Source organism: Salvelinus alpinus, chromosome 4, assembly GCF_045679555.1.
Source record: "Salvelinus alpinus chromosome 4, SLU_Salpinus.1, whole genome shotgun sequence".
Lineage (NCBI taxonomy): Eukaryota > Metazoa > Chordata > Actinopteri > Salmoniformes > Salmonidae > Salvelinus > Salvelinus alpinus.
Window position 1 is genome coordinate 26287932 of NC_092089.1, and position 20525 is coordinate 26308456.

Genomic DNA, 20525 nt, shown 5'->3' on the forward strand with positions numbered 1-20525 from the left:
GAATTTGTGCAGTTTTATTTTCAACACTTAGCACCAAATGGTCAAGTTAGAGGAAACGGCAACAAATCCTATTTACAAACACTGAGCGGATGACATACAGCCTGAATTTACATCTACGGTTAAAATCCAAGCTCCAGAAGTAAACAGTGCTCAAGCCTGGTGCTTGAGTTGGTTTGGGAGCTGTTGATCTGTGATGGAAAATAGCCACAAGAGACAATAGAGGTTATTTCATTGCTTTAAAGTCATTCTCACAAAAGCATCAGTGCCCTTATGTATGTTTGTTGCATGACTGCATGAGAGTCAGATCCGTTACTTAGGTCTGCTTGAACAGACTTGAATAAAATAGAGAAATATTCATACTTCTGTTACAGTAATTTCCATTTTTACCCAAAAGGAGATGCTAAAGATAAGGTCTAGAGTTATTTACACAGACAGTGCTGTTTTTGATGTTCACACCTTGAATGAGACATTTGTTTGGCTGGTTTTCTGGCGTGATCTTCTTCAATTCACTCTAATCAGGGTTTTAGATGTGTGGAGTTCCTCCTCAGACAGAGGCCTTCGCAAGTCTCCTGCGTCTCGAAGCGGTTACCGTTGCCGCCACAGCCGCCATACCAGAAACGGGAGCACTCGCTCTGTGTCGTGTCAAAGTACCACTTCAGAGTGTAGTTCTCACAACCTCCCTTGTCCTGTTTGAAGAAACATGCATCTGGGGAAGAGGAGGGAGAGGTAACGGGGCAAAGGAGAGAAATGGGAGATAGAAAAAAGGGGATAGGATTCAGGAGAAAACACAAGAGGGGAGAGGAAAGAGAGAGGGGAGAGGACAAAGCCAAAGGTTGAGACTCATGCCTTTTACACTATTGTACAGACCCGAGCCTGCTGTCTTTTCACATGTATTATTGCATCCAAAATTAGAGAGAGATGTGGTCCTTACCCTGGTTAAGAACTGTACTTTCCTCTGTCCTCAGGAGGGTTGTGTGATCTGTGAACACATAACATTAGAAGAACATCTCTGGCGTAGTGCTGTGAATGATGACCTCGCAGCTGACACGACAACATGAAACAACATGACAACTGACAAAAATGGCATCACAACGTTTGTCATTTCAATCCTGTAATTGCCATACTGCTTAAACAAGGTATATTACAGTCACTAATGTTAGGGGTTCAGCTCATTAGAATTCTCTCGACTGAAAGCCTCCTGATTTCAGAATGCTAATAGAACAAATAGTGCTCTCCTCATGCAGCATGCATTATGTGATTCAGCATGTGACAAACATCACAACAGTGGTTGTAATTCAGGTTGTGGCTAACAGAGCTCTACATCTCTGACCATGATGTTCAGTAGAGGTGGTAGCAGTAGAGGGCTGGGGGACTTACTGACCATGATGTTCAGTAGAGGTGGTAGCAGTAGAGGGCTGGGGGACTTACTGACCATGATGTTCAGTAGAGGTGGTAGCAGTAGAGGGCTGGGGGACTTACTGACCATGATGTTCAGTAGAGGTGGTAGCAGTAGAGGGCTGGGGGACTTACTGACCATGATGTTCAGTAGAGGTGGTAGCAGTAGAGGGCTGGGGGACTTACTGACCATGATGTTCAGTAGAGGTGGTAGCAGTAGAGGGCTGGGGGACTTACTGACCATGATGTTCAGTAGAGGCGGTAGCAGTAGAGGGCTGGGGGACTTACTGACCATGATGTTCAGTAGAGGCGGTAGCAGTAGAGGGCTGGGGGACTTACTGACCATGATGTTCAGTAGAGGTGGTAGCAGTAGAGGGCTGGGGGACTTACTGACCATGATGTTCAGTAGAGGTGGTAGCAGTAGAGGGCTGGGGGACTTACTGACCATGATGTTCAGTAGAGGTGGTAGCAGTAGAGGGCTGGGGGACTTACTGACCATGATGTTCAGTAGAGGTGGTAGCAGTAGAGGGCTGGGGGACTTACTGACCATGATGTTCAGTAGAGGTGGTAGCAGTAGAGGGCTGGGGGACTTACTGACCATGATGTTCAGTAGAGGTGGTAGCAGTAGAGGGCTGGGGGACTTACTGACCATGATGTTCAGTAGAGGTGGTAGCAGTAGAGGGCTGGGGGACTTACTGACCATGATGTTCAGTAGAGGTGGTAGCAGTAGAGGGCTGGGGGACTTACTGACCATGATGTTCAGTAGAGGTGGTAGCAGTAGAGGGCTGGGGGACTTACTGACCATGATGTTCAGTAGAGGTGGTAGCAGTAGAGGGCTGGGGGACTTACTGACCATGATGTTCAGTAGAGGTGGTAGCAGTAGAGGGCTGGGGGACTTACTGACCATGATGTTCAGTAGAGGTGGTAGCAGTAGAGGGCTGGGGGACTTACTGGAAGTGCCACACGTCTCAAGCATTCGTTTTCCGTGCTAAAACGGTTGGCGTTAGCGTCGCAACCGCTGTACCAAAAAGGCGAGCATGCACAGAGCGTTTTGTTAAAGTGCCATCGCAAGCCATAGTCCCCGCAGTTGGTGCCACTGTCGACATCAACTTACAGTGGGCTGAAGGCAGAACAAGCAGGTTTGTAAACGGGGAAGGAAGACATGCAGTATGTGGTTGCAAACTGAGACTACTCATGCAGTGGGATACGAGGGGACACGTGAGGGAGAGAGAGAAGTAGAAGTTCTGTTATAAATGTGGGGTTACTGATTACCATTAGAGTTTGGCTGTGGCCGGGGGGGTGAAGTGGCTCCATCTCCCCTGGAGAAGGCATGTATAGTGTCAACCTGGTCAAGAGCTATCTGAGTCGGAAATACACCAGTGTGCTCCAGGAACTCCTCCTCATCTGTGTACTCCTCCTCTTCCTCCTTCCACTCCTCCCACTCTGCCTGTCCTTGTCCCTGTCCGTGTTCCTGTCCCAGCATCAGCTCACACTTGAGTTTGAGATTGGCAGGAGGGTAGCTGTTCATTCCCTCTGAAATAGTGAGGGAGGAGTGAGAGAGTTAGGACACTGACAAATACAAATGTTAAAATGTATGATTTGTTCTGGCATAATTATCTCTCCCTCAAGAGACAACCAGATGAAGAAGCATGTTAGTGTTCCTTACTGCTGAGGACCCTGAGGAAGGCTCTGAAGAAGCGCTGTGCGTAGCCTCTCTCCCACTCCTTCACGTGCCACAGATGGAGCAGGTGCTGCCCTGGCGGCGTGCTCGCCAACTCCTCCACCTGGGTGCTGTTGTAATGGTCGCCCACCGCGATCACAAACAGGGAAACGCCCTGACACTTGGCCTTCAGGGAAATGGAGGCCAGCTTGGCCTGGTCCCAGTGGGCTGTCTTGGCCCCCACCACAGCCAGCACCACTCTACTCTTCCTGGGCCTGGTGGCCTTGAGGAACACCTTGCTCAGAGCGTACTCCAGGGTCTGCCCCAGAGACGACACTCCTCCCTGCTGCTGCATGCTCCTCAGGTGTGTCTGTAGACCAATGTGGTTGTGGTACTTCTGCAGGTCAAACTCTACCTTGACGGCTTGGGAAGTCTGGGGGAGCAGAGAACCACTGGTCTGGAGAAGGGCCACCCTGGCCCGGCCGTCAGCCACGCTGGGTTTGGGGCTCCAGGCTACCTGCTTCACCACTGAGCCCAGAAGCTCCTGGATGCCAGCGTACTGGTCGGCCCGGATCTCCCTTGAACCGTCCACCACCAGGGTCAGGTCCATATCCACCACCAGGGGCCGCTGAGCGTCAGTAAAATCACACTCCTGGGCTGGTTTACAGTGGTCTGATGGACACACAGAACCAGAGCTTAGAGATATTAGTAGTACAGTAGCATCAGTAGTAGTTGTGTAGTAGTAGTAGTACAGTAGTAGTGTAGTAGTAGTAGTACAGTAGCATCAGTAGTACAGTAGTAGTAGTAGTAGTAGTAGTAGTACAGTAGCATCAGTAGTAGTGTAGTAGTAGTAGTACAGTAGCATCATTAGTAGTGTAGTAGTAGTAGTAGTAGTACAGTAGCATCATTAGTAGTGTAGTAGTAGTAGTAGTAGTAGTAGTACAGTAGCATCAGTAGTAGTAGTAGTAGTAGTAGTAGTACAGTAGTAGTAGTAGTATTAGTAGTACAGTAGCATCATTAGTAGTGTAGTAGTAGTAGTAGTAGTAGTAGTAGGAGGAGGAGGAGGAGGAGTACAGTAGCTGCATCAGTAGTAGTAGTAGTAGTAGTAGAAAAAAATATAAAAAATATTGGTTCTACAGCAGAATTAACCATAAAAACAAGACATACATTGATACTAAATAAGACTACATTTTATTTTGTCCCTGTGTGCTTACCGTAGCAGATGACGCAATTTTTGATTCTTGTCAGCACAGCATTTTGGTCCTGTGACCTATCCACCAGCCGAACAAGGATGAAGCTGCCCGTGTCATCAGCCTGCGCCACAACAAAACAAAAACACACACGGGCTGCATTTCAGTTCACCAGCCTTTCCGCTGCCCCGTTCACTATCCCTTCCCAGAAAGCATCTGTTTGTAATTGTACCTCAAAAGCCCGTTGAACATCGGGGGAGTTCCTCATGGCGATGACAGCAGGAGCGATGTTCAGGGCCTTGAACTCCATGGCGGCCGTGACGATGGCAGCGCTGTCCACAGAGGGCCCGTTGGTGAAGAACACTGCCACCTTCCTCATCGTCAACGCTTTACGGGTTCGCTTGAAGACGTGGCGCCCCACAAAGCGCATGGCCTCCCCAAGATGGCGCTGGTTGGACGTTCGTTCCAGTGCAATGTTTTGGATGGCCTCCAACAACTCCTGCTTGCGTTGGTAGTCCTGGAATCGGATCAGGTACTTGGTGTTGGCACTATAGGATACCACGGCAACACGTGCACCCGTCGGGCAGTTGCTCTCGGCGATGGCAACGTCGTCCAATATGGAGAGGAGAGCGGAGCGCATCCTCTCGAACGTGGCAGGCTCCACATCCTGTGACATATCCAGAGCAAAGACCAGCTCTGTGGGGTAGGCTGGGCACGCTGCCTGGCCTGGGGGATAGAGTGAGAGGGATGGAAAGAGGTACAGAGAGAGAGAAGGGGAGAGGAAGGGAGAGACGGACAGAGAGAGAGAGAAGGGGAGAGGAAGGGACAGACGGACAGAGAGAGAGAAGGGGAGAGGAAGGGTGAGATGGACAGAGAGAGAGAAGGGGAGAGGGAGAGAGGTACAGAGAGAGAGAAGGGGAGAGGGAGAGAGGTACAGAGAGAGAGAAGGGGAGAGGGAGAGAGGTACAGAGAGAGAGAAGGGGAGAGGGAGAGACGGACAGAGAGAGAGAAGGGGAGAGGGAGAGAGGTACAGAGAGAGAAGGGGAGAGGGAGGGAGAGACAGACAGAGAAAGGGGGTGAGGGGGGCAATGGTATTTTTAATGACAACCATTCATAACATCACTTTGCCAAGAGTTCTGGTTTGATTACACCAGAATTTATTTGGACGATGAAGGGTTAATGGAGACATACCTTGAGAGCATGCTGTTTGGGGGAGAAAAATATCATAGTTTAGAGACAGAATTAGGAATGAATTCATCTTTGCTTATGAAAACATGACCTTACCAGCAATAAAGCAATTAACACAATGGATATTTTTCTTACAAAAAATATAGAGTAGGAATACCAAGAGCTTACCACAGTTATCACGGATATAGGTGGTCAGCTGGCATTCCTAGGGAGACAAATAAAATAACATGTTAAATAGCTCTCAAGATTCTCTATAGAAAATGTTTTAGAGTGAAATTGGAACAAAGATCAGACAGAATACACATACAGACATGGCTCTCTCTCCTGGTCTGCCTCTAGAGCCCTAGATAGAAATAGAGAATTAGTCATAAATCCACATGTAAACAGTGAATATCTTACCAATACTTCTACTGTAAAAACAACCAAAACTACAACTACTATTATTATTCACTTGAAACAAATAAGAATAATAAAACAACTAATACATGGGATTCGTAAAGTTCCTTTTATAGATCCAAAAACGCAAATGATATACTAACAGTGTGTCCCAGTGGTCCAATGGATCCGGGATCTCCTGACTCACCCGATCTGCCCGAGTTCCCCTGGTTCAATCACATCGTAACATATGGCCATTTTAACAGAAGATTTTATACATGTCAACACATATTAGTACCTGTGGCCCAAGCGAAAATCACAAGGTTTGAAGTACAACACCTGAGAATATAAGCAGTGGTGTTAGAATCTCTATGCTTGAATCAGAGTGTCTATGTGTGAGTATATACAGTTCTGGAGGGTGACACTTTAGTCCAAAGAAGATAGTTTGTAGATGTTCAATAACTGTCAACAACATATCAACTAACTATCCACTAACCCTAGCCCTTACCCTTATTCTAAAACTAACCCTTACCCTTACCCTAACCCTTATTCTAAAAATAACCCTTACCCTAACCCTTATTCTAAAACTAACCATTGCCCTAACCCTTATTCTAAAACTAACCCTTACCCTTATTCTAAAACTAACCCTTACCCTTATTCTAAAACTAACCCTTACCCTTACCCTAACCCTTATTCTAAAAATAACCCTTACCCTAACCCTTATTCTAAAACTAACCCTTACCCTTACCCTTATTCTAAAACTAACCCTTACCCTTACCCTTATTCTAAAACTTACCCTTACCCTAACCCTTATTCTAAAACTAACCCTTACCCTTATTCTAAAACTAACCCTTACCCTTACCCTTATTCTAAAACTAACCCTTACCCTAACCCTTATTCTAAAAATAACCCTTACCCTAACCCTTATTCTAAAATTAGCCCTTACCCTAACCATTATTCTAAAACTAACCCTTACCCTTACCCTTATTCTAAAACTAACCCTTACCCTAACCCTTATTCTAAAACTAACCCTTAACCCTTACCCTAACCCTTATTCTAAAACTAGCCCTTACCCTTACCCTTATTCTAAAACTAACCCTTACCCTAACCCTTATTCTAAAAATAACCCTTACCCTAACCCTTATTCTAAAATTAGCCCTTACCCTAACCCTTATTCTAAAACTTACCCTTATTCTAAAACTAACCCTTACCCTTACCCTTATTCTAAAACTAACCCTTACCCTTACCCTTATTCTAAAACTAACCCTTACCCTTACCCTTATTCTAAAACTAACCCTTACCCTAACCCTTATTCTAAAACTAACCCTTACCATTATTCTAAAACTAACCCTTACCCTAACCCTAAATCAAAACCTAACCCTAAATCAAAACCTAACCCTAGCCCTAAATCAAAACCTAACCCTAGCCCAACTGTAACCTTAACAAGCAGTTGCTTATCAACAGATATTTTGTTAATAGTATGACCATCTGTAGAGCATCTACACTGAGTGTACAAAACATTAAGGACAGCTTGCTACTATTGAGTTGCACCCCCTTTCGCCCTCAGAACAGCCTCCATTCGTCGGGGCATGGACACTACAAGGTCTCCAAAGCGTTCCACAGGGATGCTGGCCCATGTTGACTCCAATGCTTCCCACAGTTGTGTCAAGTAGGCTGGATGTCCTTTGGGAAGTGGACCATTCTTGATACACACAGGAAACTGTTGAGCTTGAAAAACCCAGCAGCATTGCAGTTCTTGACACAAACCGGTGCGCCTAGCACATACTACCATACCCTGTCCAAAGGCAATTACATATTTTGTCTTGCCCATTCACCCTCTGAATGGCACACATACACAATCCATGTCCCGAGGCTTAAAAATCCTTCTTCAACCTGTCTCCTCCCCTTCATTTTCACTGATTGAAGTGGATTTAACAAGTGACATCAATACAGGATCATAGCTTTCACCTGGATTCACCTGGTCAGTCTATGTCACGGAAAAAGCAGGTGTCAATGTTTTATACACTGGGATTATCCAAATAAAGTGTGACCGTTCTGGGCACTAAAAACTTAGCGGTATTGACTTAACAATTGCAGCAATGCATGTGCAACAGGGCGCTCTAGGGTCTTCTAGCGATAGTGTGTGTGAGTCTCACCCCTCTGCCTCGGTTTCCTTTGGGGCCTGGACCTCCTTTGACTCCAAAATCACCACTTTCACCCTGAAGATGACAAACAGAAAAAAGGGATTGTTTACTTTTTGTGAGCTTCAGAATGCAATGTGTCATGATTGGATTCCAGCCTTGTTCTCTTATCCATTCTGAAAGGGGAGATTTTATATCAATAACTGACCTGTAATCCAGGGTAACCATGGAAACCAGGCTCTCCCTTTAAAGTAAACACAAAACACAAGGAATTATTTATTAGTGTCCATCAAACATGTCTGTAATACAAATCTACTGTATATTAAAATCCTTTCATTTGAATGAAAAGATAATAGGCAGAATCTAGCACACAACCAGATCTGATTAGTGAAGGTGCTGGAAAAAGTCTCTGAACACTTCCAGTCAGATGCACATTTATTTCATGTAGCTGAGCTTTCGGTCAGTCGACCTTCATCTAGATGAAAAGAGACATTTTATTTTATAATCTACTAAGTACATTAACAATATTTTCCAAAGTGGAAAACCTCATCAACTACTATGATGTCTATGGGCAGCAGCTGTTGATCTGAGTACTGAGTAAGTGTACCTTACCTTCATTCCCTGGGGTCCGGGAGGTCCATGGCCGTCACTGCCATCAAGACCCTGTATTAAAGAAAACACATCCCATTCTTACATGACCTTACAAACACATACAGTCTTGCAGTGTGTGTCCAGCATATGTGTGTGTGCATGCAGGTAAAGTGTGTAATGACAAGGCAACACCTTACCGGCATCCCTCTTGGCCCAAGTGTTCCAAGCGCTCCGTTGTCTCCGGGGTCCCCAGGTTGGCCCTGTGAGGAAACCACACAGTATTGGTTTGGAAGAAGGGCTATAAAACATTATTTTACAGGCATTTTTTATGTATACTTTTTGCTTTGGAGTTTGTGTTATTGAAGAATAACATCAATTGCTAACAAAGGCAACGCACCTTCTGTCCATTCATCCCTCGTCTTCCTGTTGATCCTTTGCCACCCATAGTTCCAGGTGTGCCCTGAGGGAAAAGCCATTCATACGCCATCATTACATGTCAACATCGCATAACAGTAGGATTTATGTATCAGGCATCCTCAATGTGGTCAGATGGGATGGAAGTAGAACGGTAAGAAAACTGACCTGAGGTCCAGGTAAACCCTGCAGGCCCCTGGCTCCGGGCTGGCCCAAGTCTCCTCTTATACCCTATGCACACAGGAGAGAAACATGTTCAGCAACAGTATCTGTGCTATTGGGGGGACTGTTCCAAATGCTACAGAAGTGCATCAGTAGTAGCATTACTGTGGAGTTGTGGATGAGGGGAATGGGTATATATTACTTACCTGTGGTCCAGAAGGGCCAGGAATTCCTTGGAGGCCTACATCTCCTGGATCCCCTGGTGTTCCCTAGACACACACACACACAGGCAAACATACACACACACACAAACACAAAGAACATACTAATGGGTACATACAGTAAATAGAGATAGTAATCCTAGGGACTGTTATTCATGAAGTAGCTTTGTTGATAATGCTGCCTACTGTACATTTGGACCAGGGAGACCTCTTCTTCCTTGAGGACCCTACAAAGCAGGACACAGGACATAATCATCACGTGACAATTGACCAAAAACGTGAGACAACATCAGTGTAACAGGACAAGGACAGCTTAGCAGAAATGAAACTTCGCTCACTGGGTTTCCGACGATTCCACTTTCTGCTCGACTGCCCTCTTCTCCTGGGTCTCCCTGTCAGTGTGAAAAGGAGTGTGTTTGAGGGAGAGAGAGGATGAGAATAACAGCAGTGTTGTCACCCTCCAGGACGGTAAAGTGCATAATCCTGCTTTACTCACTAGAAAGAGCCGGTCAAAATGATCTGGTACTTGCAAATGAATTTGGTGAATAAGCGATTCTGATTCTTAGATCAGTACATTGACAGTGGCCAACTACAAGCTACATACCGGTAGTCCTGGGTTTCCCCTTCCTCCTTTGGGACCCGCGACAACGCTGTCCACTCCAGAGTCTCCCTAAAAGACCAGAGACTAACTTTTAGTAGCAGTTAGAAAATAAGATATTGAAACACTGTGTTCGTTATAGTCTAAACCACAACTGTAAAACTCATTCCAAACTCATTTCTAGTCTCTGCAGGTTTTTTTGTACTTGATTGATGAATTAAGGTCACTAATTAGTGAGGAACTCCCCTCATCTGGTTATCTAGATCTTAATTGAAAGGAAAACCTAAAACCAGCAGATACTGGTCCCTGAAACATCGTAAATAATTTGCACTGTTAAATGGCGTCCATAGTTTATGTGACTTACAGGGTCACCTCTAAGTCCACACTGCCCCTTCACTCCTGGCTCTCCTATGAGGCCGCTGTTGCCCTGCAAGAGAACCCACCATCAAAAGGTTAGACATTAGAGAAGAGAATCGAGTAAGAGTAGGATATTGGGGACATAGGAGTAGTATATTGGTGACATACCAGTAGTATTTTGATGACATAGGAGTAGTATATTGGTGACATAGGAGTAGGATATTGGTGACATAGGAGTAGGATATTGGTGACATAGGAGTAGTATATTAATGACATAGAAGTAGTATATCAGTGACCTAGGAGTAGTATATTGGCGAAATATATGTAGAATATGAGAAAAGGTGTTTACTGGTCTTCCTGGGTTTCCTCTCTCTCCTGCAGCTCCAGCTGTTCCAATCAGACCCTGTTCACCGTCAACCCCATCAAGGCCATGGTCTCCATCATCACCCTGCCATGGTAATGTGCACACTGATTCACAACACACTCAACAACAGCAGACGTTTACATCCACACAATGAAAAAAATAAAGCACCATGGTGAACCTGGTTTTCCATCGGTTAAGACAAAATACCTAGTATACTGCACATAGAAAGGTTTCTACTGTACACTACATTTAGCTGTGTGAATGTGGTATCAACAGCTTCATACACTTACCCTGTCCCCTCTGTAGCCTCTTGAGCCCTGTAAAAAAACAGTCAGAGATCAGATAAGATGTTATTATTTAGACAGGTAACTGCTCTGTGTCATGGTTCAGAGGTCAGATTAGATGTTATTATTTAGACAGGTAACTGCTCTGTGTCATGGTTCAGAGGTCAGATTAGATGTTATTATTTAGACAGGTAACTGCTCTGTGTCATGGTTCAGAGATCAGATTAGATGTTATTATTTTGGACAGGTAACTGTTCTGTGTCATGGTTCAGAGGTCAGATTAGATGGGATTATTTTGGACAGGTAACTGCTCTGTGTCATGGTTCAGAGGTCAGATTAGATGGGATTATTTTGGACAGGTAACTGCCCCCGGGTCATGGTAACCTGTGATCTAAAAGCAGATGTCGGGAAGACATCCAATGGGAAACATTCCAGACCAGACGGTCTATAAACATAGATTTTTGGTTGGTCAGTAGTCCATCTGCTCACCTTGAGGCCTCTCCTCCCAGGACAGCCCTGTAGTCCCGGTGGGCCAGTGGGACCTGGTGGACCTCTCTCGCCCTGTGGGAAATCAGAGAGCGAGGACAAGGGTCATTGGTTTGAAGGTCAAAGGTCACAGGTTATTAGACTGACTTGTAGACCTTGCCCACCATCCACGATTCATATGTTTTGATTTGTCAGATGTCTGAATACCACACTGAGAATTATTCTTCCCTCCCTGAAAACACACACTTACAATTCCCCCCTCCTCGCCAGGGAAGCCAGGGTGTCCTTTCAGTCCTGTCTGACTCTGTAAGGAGAGAAACGAAGAGCAAATGAGGAAACTGAAACTGAAACTGGCAAAGGGAGGACTGAGGAAGTACATAGACCCACATCTTCTTTACAGTATTTTAACAGTGTTCAATTACTGTGTCACGTCACATCTTAAACACTGTATCATTTTATAAAGAAGGCTCAGAGGGCCTCACCTTTGTGCCTGGGCGTCCTCTGTTGCCACGGATACCCTCATGTCCGGTGCACTTACACATCACATTGCAGCACTCCCTCTCAGCCACTGTGTCCTGAAGGGGGAAAGGGAGAGGGGGCAGAAAGAGGGGGAGAAGCAGAGAGTGGGAGAGAAAGAGAGAGAATGAGACAATGTGTTATGAAATCCATTTGTTGACATACCCTCATAATTGGAGACACCTTTGGAGGTACTCATCTCAAAAGCCAATCTAAAAACAACCAATAATGTCACTGCTCTGTTTTTCTTGTCTCCAGTGGCTCCTGTTGCTAAGTACATTTCTAGCAAGTGACGACTCTATTTCATGGGGTACTATATCCCATTTCCCATGACCCCAGAGTTCTAGTTCTGATACTTCCATCCTGACATGCCGAAACAAGAACACAATTCCTTTCTGTCATTTCTGACATTATTCAACAACGTCACATAATCCCCTTTTCTAAACAAAACATTTGTCATTGTACAGTATGACCCAAAATACTCAGACATATCAGAAATACTTCTCTATCCCTACAGATGGGAATATGACTGGAAATGGAATTACTGTAGATAGAGACATAAAGGACTTACATGTCAGTCCAAAGAGTCTTAGCCAATCTAAGTGACATACAGTATTACTACAACACAGGGAGATACAACTAAAAGGGTTGTTCTGATTCTGTTGTCACAAAATGACTTACTATTTGTGTCAACAGGGTGTTTCCCAAATTGTGCATGCCAATGTTGAGCGGCTGCTTGTAGCCGAATCCTCGCCCAAACTCCACCATCTGAAGAAGGTTGGCATTTTGGACCCCTTCTAAGGCGACTGTAAGCAGGGCGTTGATACCTTTTCCTGAAATGTGACATGGAAGACAGAGATAAAAGTACAACCGATTTTAATGTTAATTTTTGTCTCATGAATGTTCTTAAATTTGTCCGTTTCTGTGGGTTGCCCCTGGCTCTTTAACCTTTAGTGCGGAGAAGTTCCGACTCTTGCTCCAGTTTCATCACGTCATCATCGAGTCCGTCTGAGAAGATCACCAGCACCTAAAGGACAAAGTAGTTGTTATTACAATGTGATATAACCAACAAAATATGTTAAGAAATGAAAAATTTTGGAGTCTGGGATTAACCACACAGGAGACCTAATGTTTGGGCCCACCTTCACACCAGCATTAGATTTCTGGAACTTATCGCGGAAGGAGTGCAGGAGGAAGGAGTTGAAGTATGTTGTCTGGGAGGTCTGCAGGGCCATAACCTTCTCCACAATTTTCTCGTCGTACTTCTCGAAGTTGTAGTCGTAGAGAACCTTTCCGTTCTGCTCCACCACGAGGAAGCCAATGTTAGTCTCAATGGAACCATCTCCCGCCACGCAACACAGGCCCTTCAGGTTGGACACATAGCGGATAATCTGTGGCAGGAAGGCCTGTAGCTGGGCTTGGCCATCGAAGAGCCCCTGGGCGGTGGCCCTGCGTGTAATATCGAACCCCATGGCGATGTCTATGGTGCAGCCTATTGGACACAGACACACTCATTATTACTTATCATCCAAATGAAGTCCAAAAGCTTTATGTGTTAGATTTACTCAAAGATAATATGAGAGACAATGTAAAATAGCCTGTTTTTCAAACACTAACAAGCATTCTTTGACGAGGGATTTACATTGAGTTAGGAGAGACAGAGGAAATAAAATGTGCATACTGTTTACTCACCCGCTGGAGTGGCTGGTACCTTGGAGGAGCATATAGTATCCACCACCTTCTTCTTGATCTTGTCCAGGCTGGCAAAGTCCTGCACAGAGAAGACCCTTTCCGGGTTGAGAGTGATTTGCCCAAGCTCGACAGGTTTGTGGTCTTTCCCTATACCGATGGCAAACACCTCAATGTTCATGGCCTTGAGCTCCTCTGCTGCATGCACAACATAATCATCTGAACGTCCGTCAGTGATCACAACCAGGTTCTGAGAGACCTTGGCATTGATACGGCTCCCTCTAGCTGGTTGGAAGTACTCTGTACGGACGTAGTCCAGGGCCTTTCCGATGTTTGTTGTGTACCTAATCTGCATCATATTGTTTATCTGGTTGTTCACCTCTGCTTCTGTGTAATACTCATTCAAGAAGAACTCCTTTTTAGGATCACTGCTGAACTGGGCGACTCCCACCCGGAAGTACTGCTCTGCAATGTTGAAGCTGGAAACAAGGTCTGTGGCAAACTTCTTCATGATAGTGAAGTCGGTGGTGCTGATGCTCCCTGAGCTGTCAATCAACAAGACCAGATCCCCCTGCGTTTTTTCACAGACTAAGAGGAGAAGAGAAGACGTCAGATCATGTTGAACCATCTCATTTCAACATGCTTATGCTACAAGGCTTTATACTTTCAGCTTAGATGTTTTGACAGTTGGATTCTGTCTTACCTGGTTTGCTGGTTTGGCAGAATTCAAAGGAAATATTTTTGTGCAGTGTGTCTAGTTCATGGAAGTCATCCACAAAGAAAACCTTATTCGTGTCCCCTGCCATGAGCTCAAGCTCTTGCTTATTTGCTCCATCCACTCCGATGCTATATACTATGATCCCATTGTCCCGTAGCTCCTTGGCTGGCCCAGCTAGGCTATAGGGGTCAGTAGCCTCACCATCTGTGATCACCATCAACCACTGGGGAACATTTAGGGCCTTTCGCCCGCCGTACTGTGCACCAAAATAACCCAAGGAATACTTGAGTGCCTTGCCAGTGTAGGTGTCTCCACTGGGCTCTCTAAGCTTTGTGATGGCACTATTGACGTCTCTCTTAGATTTGTATTCGTTGAGTGTGAATTTAGACTCGGGGTCGTCTGAAAAGACAATCAGACCATAGCGTGTCTGCTTCTCCCCAACAGAGGTTTCATTGACCACGGACATCATGAAGTTTTTCATTATGTCAAAATTATCTGAGCTGATGCTGGTGGAGCCGTCCACCAAGAAAATAATGTCTGCGATCTCCGTCCTCACACACTCTGGTGGAAGAGAAGAAGAGATAGAGGAAAATATCAATGTCAAAATCTAAGAAATGTGAACTCATTGTTGCTTTTAAGTAACGTTTCATGAACCAAGTGGCACTCACCTCTCTCCGGATCACAGATTGCCAATGCCAGTTGGCTATCCAAAGCCTTGAGTGCATCAAAGTCCCTCTCGGAGTAGACCCTCTCCTGTGCGCCACTGATCTCCAGTAACTGTGTATTGTTGGCATTGACCACCCCAATAGCGTAGATGATCACACCCTTGTCTTGAAGTTCCTTGGCAGCAGACGTTACCTCATCCTGTGCCTCACCATCGGTTACGACAATCAGGAACTGCTTCACGTTAGTGCGCCCTCCTTTCGGTGGGTCAAAGAACTGCGAGGTGTAGGACAGGGCTTCGCCGGTGAGTGTGCCCCCGCCTATCTGTTGCATTGTTTGTAAATCCTGCAACATGCCTTCCTTATCGTTATGCTTGTTGAGAGGGAAGATCACCTGTTGGCTGGTGCTGAACTGTATGATGCCCACGTGCACTTTATCCAGGCCTATGTCAGATTTGTTGATGATGGATTGCATGAAGACCTTCATCTTCTGGAAGTCTGGGTTGTTGATACTACCTGAGCTGTCGATCAAGAAGAGGACGTCCCCCTTCATGTCTTTGCAAACTGTGAAAAGAGAACAAATATTAATTTAGCTGTTGTTATAACTCAATGTGTGCTCATAATCAATCCCTGGCAAGAGACAAGGTGTTTCATATTTTTACTGAAATCAGAAAATAAATAAGATGTAACACTTAAAAACAATAGAGATGCACTTACTATCAGGGGAGCAGATATCTGTGATGATGTCATTTTTTATTGGTTTCAGAGCATCAAAGTTGTTGACAAAGAACTTCTTCTCTTGGCTGCCAGCAATCTCCAGCAGCTGTGTATCGTTAGCTAGGTTCACCCCAATGGCATATATGGTGATGCCCTGCGCCCTCAGCTTTGCTGCTTGATCCTTCACGTTGTCTTGAGACTCTCCGTCTGTGATGACAATGAGGTACTCGCGAACTTTGTTACTACGGGTGGCCTTAGCCCGATCAAAGTAGGGACCCATAGAGGTCAGCGCTAATCCGGTACTTGTCCCGCCTCCAAGTTGTATGATACCATCCACTGCTTTCTCCACTGAAGGTTTGTCAGGGTAGGTTGTCAAATCAAACTCAAGAGCTGGTGTATCAGAGAACTTTACCACACCCACGCGGACATGATGCGGTCCGATGTGGAATGTGTGTATGAATTCTTTAATAAATTTCTTCATGTCAGCAAAGTCTGGATATTCAATACTCCCTGAGTGGTCGATCAGGAAGAACATGTCTGCTTCATCTGTCTGCAAACAGCCTAGAATCAAAAGAGAAAAGAAAGCACTAGTGTCATCTCGGAGACCACATTACATCTGTATCAACATTCCTCTACAAATGAAACAACAAGAAGCATTGGTACAGTCATTTTGATCTCACTTTGCTTGGCAGTGTATGTCCTTGCGTTGTCTTTGACTGCTTTTTTCAGGATGTTGTAGCACACGCTCTTCTTCAGGCTCTTCTCCAGGGTCTTGAGCTTGGCAAAGCTGTCCACATGCAATACGTGCTTGTTAGGGGGATCTGAAGCAATCTGTCTCAGCTCGTTCTCGTCAGCATTCTTGATCCCCACTGCATAGACAGTGACACCAGCTCTGCGCAGTGCAGCGGCATGAGAAGTTACGTTGTCCTGGGACTTTCCGGTGATGACTATCGCCACCTGCTGCACCCCCTGTTCTTTCCGGCTGCCCCTCTCCTTGATAAACATCTTCTCCCTGGCATACTCCAGGGCCTCGCCAGTGTATGTGAGACCGCGACGGTAGGGCAGGATCTTGATGAACTGAAGGATATTTGTTTTTTCTTGGAAGGAGTTGAGGTAGACCTGGGCCGAGGCCTTGTTGCTATAGAGGACAATGCCCACCCTCACCCTGTTGAAGTCCATATCTAGGCCGTCCACGATCTTGTGGATGAATCCACGAACCAGCTGGAAGTTTGCAGTTCTATTGCTCGAAGACTCATCAACTATAAACACAATGTCAGCCAGTGAAGCTTCACTGCAATCTGCAATATAGAGGAAATTGTTAGTCAACAGCAATCTGTTATCCTTTATGTATAATGAGCAATTATTTCACAAGAGATCAGATATTCACTTAATTCAGCAAAAATCCACAAATGCCCTTACCGTCAGTCACAGTGACCACCTCTTCAGTCTCAAAGACAGTCTTTAGCACAGAGGCGATGGGTGTAGTCTGGTAAAAGAATGGCGAGGTGGCCATTAACTTTAGCTCTGGAAGTGTAGATTCACCCAACCCGATAGACACAATGGTTGTCCCTTCAGATTTGATAGTACGTGCCACCTTCATCACGTTATCCTTCGAATCCCCCCCTGTCACCGTGACGAGAAACTGCCGGTAGCCTTGTTCATTACGGCCACCAGACGCTGTAGTGAAGAAGTGTGTACGGGCGTATTCCAGGGCATCGCCCAGGTGACGAGACCTGTTGGGACGCAGCGGCAGCCTGAATTTCCTGAGAGCTGCCAAGTACTCTTCCTTGGTGTTGTGGGTGTTCAGTAAGAACTCCACCTTGGTGTCCTGGGCAAACTGGGCCAGACCCAGACGCATCGTTTTAGTGCTCGGGTTGAGCTGGTTGACCAGTCGCATCAGAAGGGTTCTGACCAGCTGGTAGTCTGCCTGCATCATATTGCTGTCCACCAGGAAGAAGATATCAGAGAACTTTGGGATTAAAGCTGAAAAAATAAAGAATAATTGTTAATGCAACAGTGTGAATGTATGTCATATTTTATTTTCATTTTTAGAAATTGTTCTTTTAATGTTGACTTTAATGTTGGCACAAGTGGCCGTAACCAATGTCTGCCTCTCAAGGTTGCATACCTTTGCTTAGAATGGTATCCCATGGTACAACTAAGGCAAGTCACTTGGATTACATACTTTGCAAGTTCAGGATTCACAATTTGTTACAACATACAGTATGTTTCCTTATAAAAGTATAAAAGTCCCTTACCCATCCTCTGGTTCTCCATGGAGACACAGACAGTCTGCAGCAGACCCTGAGAAAGTGTTTGTAGGGCCTGGAAACTTTCTATGTTGACCAGGAAATGCTTGTGGGGCCTGTTAGCGATATCCTTCAGCTCGTTGATGTTGGCTGCCCCAACTCCAATAGCAAACACAATGACCCCTTGCTGCCTTAGCGCCTTGGCTGGCAGCTCTACGTCGTCCGCAGACTCCCCGTCGGTGAGCACCACAGCAATCTGAGGCACCCTCTGATCAGCGCGGCTCCCGTTGGCCTTGGTGAAAAACTCTTCCCGAAGGACAGTAAGGGCTTTGCCGGTGGCTGTGCCTCCCCCGAGCTGTGGAAGCCTGTCCACTTGCTCCAGTAGGGCCCTTTGGTCCGTATGTTCCCCCAAATGGAATTGCTTCTGGATCTCATTACTGAACTGGACCAGTCCTACGCGAACCTTGTCCGCTCCGATATCCAGCCCCTCGATGAAGCTGTGGAGAAACCTCCGAATCTCCTGGAAGTTTGTTGGGCTGATGCTGGTGGAGCCATCCACAAGGAACACAATGTCAGCCACTGTGGCGTTGAGGCACTCTGGAGATTAAGGAAAATAATGATGTAATTTATTTATAAAGAATATTTTTCAAATGGAAGCAATAAATACACTGTTATAGTACCTTGTACCACTTTGGATATTGGTCTCTTTGCCTCATCTACGGTAGTACACAGCACCTGGATGAGGCTCTGGGAGATCCCCTGCAGCGCAGCAAAGTCCGACACGCTGTACACATGCTGGTTGTGAGGTGTAGTGGCAATCTCCTTCAGCTGATCTTCGTCTGCTTCTTTGATCCCGATGGCGTACAGCGTGACGCCCTGCTTCTTCAGCTTAAGGGCATGCAGCCCCACATTGTCCATTGATTCACCGTCAGTGATCACCACGGCGATCTGGGGCACGTTCTCATTCACCCGGCTCCCTGCGCGGTCAACAAAGAGCTCGTTCAGCAGGAAGTCCAGGCCCAGGCCCGTGTTGGTTTCACCGCCCATATAACGCAGGTTGTTAATGTACTGCAGGATGTCCTGTTTATCCTGGAAGGTGTTGAGGAGGAACTCGGTGCGCGGCATGTTGCTGTACTGGACCAGACCGATGCGCACATGGTCGGGGGCCACGTCAAAGCTGTTGACCAGCGTGTACAAGAACTGGCGAATCTGTTTGAAGTTCTCTGAGCCGATGCTCCATGAACCGTCCACCAGGAAGACGATGTCGGCCACGGCCTCTTCCTTGCAGACTGGGAGGGGAAGAAAACAGTCGTCAGCCAATGGAATTCCGTACAAGTGTCTAAACCACAAGGATTTTTGCGCATGGGATGAGCAATGAAAGCAATTAATCAATAAATCAATCTATTAATCAAATATTATTTTTATCGTGCTTTTATAAAAACACATTTCTTATAACTGCTCAGCAGTCTAAAGCCCCAAAGAGTTGGTCATAATTTTGTATTTGTGTGGTATTTCGTCAATGCTTCTCTGTTTATGTCATTCTGGACTGCGGTCTGCATTCTGGAATGATTCAGATGTCAATAGACAAACATGCTTACCTGTTTTTTGTGCTCCGTTAACCAGAAAACATGTAGCTATGGTGAAGATGGCCAGGAGGCCCTGTGTCCCTTCCATGTTGGAACGTTTCTCTAGTCTATCTCCTTCAACACAAACATGGACAGATCAACTGTTGGAACACAGAAAGTTGCTGTTTATCAGATCAAGTTGTGTTGACAACAGATTCAACTGAAATGTGGTTAGATCGAATTTAAACATAGCATCCTGTGACATCCTAGCCTTCATTTATAAATTTTTCTTACATGATAACAGATTATTTTGCACTACTCATGCTCATGCTCAGGGTTGGGGAGTAACGGATTACATGTACAGATACATCTGAAAAACAACATGATTACTTCAAGGATTATTTTTAAATTCAGAAAGGATGTTTTTGCGAAAAAAGCAAATATTTAACACTTCTGTTTTTTCAATGACATTCAAATCAGCATTGAAAAAAGGAGTGAGTTTAAGTTTGTTCTACCTGAGTGAGTCTGACCACAAATCAGAGACCACTATGATGGCACACCAAATGTGTTTGATGGATTGTGGGAAAAGAGCAGGAATGGGCTTCTGTAGTCTACAGTCAAAGCTATGTCTTCCAATGGTGCGACTGCTGTCGGCATCCAAACATGATCCAACTTGAATAAATGCTTGGAGGTAAAGATGACAGCAGTGGTGTAGTCTAGGGCGATACAGATATCACTTATTATTGATATCTACATAGTGCATTGATGTAAATCACACTGCTCCTCTCTCATTTAGGTATTTGCGCCTTATGGATTGTGGTTGATTGTCATTCATTTCATTACAGTACAACGGTTTGATTTGTTTGATCGTAGCTAGCTACATAGCTAGCTACATAGCCGTCTTTGTATCAAAGATAATTGTGTAGTCTAGAGCGATTTTCTAGGTTAGCTAGCCAGCTATTGTCGTTCTTTTAACGCAACGT

The 20525-nt window shown here is 45.4% G+C and overlaps 1 protein-coding gene across 1 annotated transcript in view; it reads right to left on the reverse strand.

Annotated features, from left to right (window-relative positions):
• The window catches only part of LOC139572272 (collagen alpha-6(VI) chain-like), a 37783-nt gene continuing 17258 nt past the window's right edge, over positions 1–20525 (reverse strand). Inside the window, exons 2-39 of the mRNA XM_071394920.1 lie at positions 19576–19703; positions 18658–19266; positions 17987–18574; positions 17148–17711; positions 16409–17026; positions 15729–16289; positions 15018–15575; positions 14335–14910; positions 13635–14219; positions 13085–13434; positions 12891–12969; positions 12624–12775; positions 11909–12001; positions 11677–11730; positions 11430–11501; positions 10947–10973; positions 10642–10740; positions 10300–10362; positions 9942–10007; positions 9676–9729; positions 9529–9564; positions 9323–9385; positions 9123–9185; positions 8938–9000; positions 8738–8800; positions 8562–8612; positions 8158–8193; positions 7965–8027; positions 5973–6035; positions 5741–5776; positions 5602–5638; positions 5437–5448; positions 4478–4971; positions 4270–4369; positions 3062–3727; positions 2668–2928; positions 932–979; positions 1–706 (exon numbers count right to left, since the gene is read on the reverse strand). Of these exons, the coding sequence (XP_071251021.1) occupies positions 516–706; positions 932–979; positions 2668–2928; positions 3062–3727; positions 4270–4369; positions 4478–4971; positions 5437–5448; positions 5602–5638; positions 5741–5776; positions 5973–6035; positions 7965–8027; positions 8158–8193; positions 8562–8612; positions 8738–8800; positions 8938–9000; positions 9123–9185; positions 9323–9385; positions 9529–9564; positions 9676–9729; positions 9942–10007; positions 10300–10362; positions 10642–10740; positions 10947–10973; positions 11430–11501; positions 11677–11730; positions 11909–12001; positions 12624–12775; positions 12891–12969; positions 13085–13434; positions 13635–14219; positions 14335–14910; positions 15018–15575; positions 15729–16289; positions 16409–17026; positions 17148–17711; positions 17987–18574; positions 18658–19266; positions 19576–19651 (8190 nt within the window). The 5' untranslated portion in view covers positions 19652–19703 and the 3' untranslated portion in view covers positions 1–515. The remainder of the gene's footprint in view (positions 707–931; positions 980–2667; positions 2929–3061; positions 3728–4269; positions 4370–4477; positions 4972–5436; positions 5449–5601; positions 5639–5740; positions 5777–5972; positions 6036–7964; positions 8028–8157; positions 8194–8561; positions 8613–8737; positions 8801–8937; positions 9001–9122; positions 9186–9322; positions 9386–9528; positions 9565–9675; positions 9730–9941; positions 10008–10299; positions 10363–10641; positions 10741–10946; positions 10974–11429; positions 11502–11676; positions 11731–11908; positions 12002–12623; positions 12776–12890; positions 12970–13084; positions 13435–13634; positions 14220–14334; positions 14911–15017; positions 15576–15728; positions 16290–16408; positions 17027–17147; positions 17712–17986; positions 18575–18657; positions 19267–19575; positions 19704–20525) is intronic.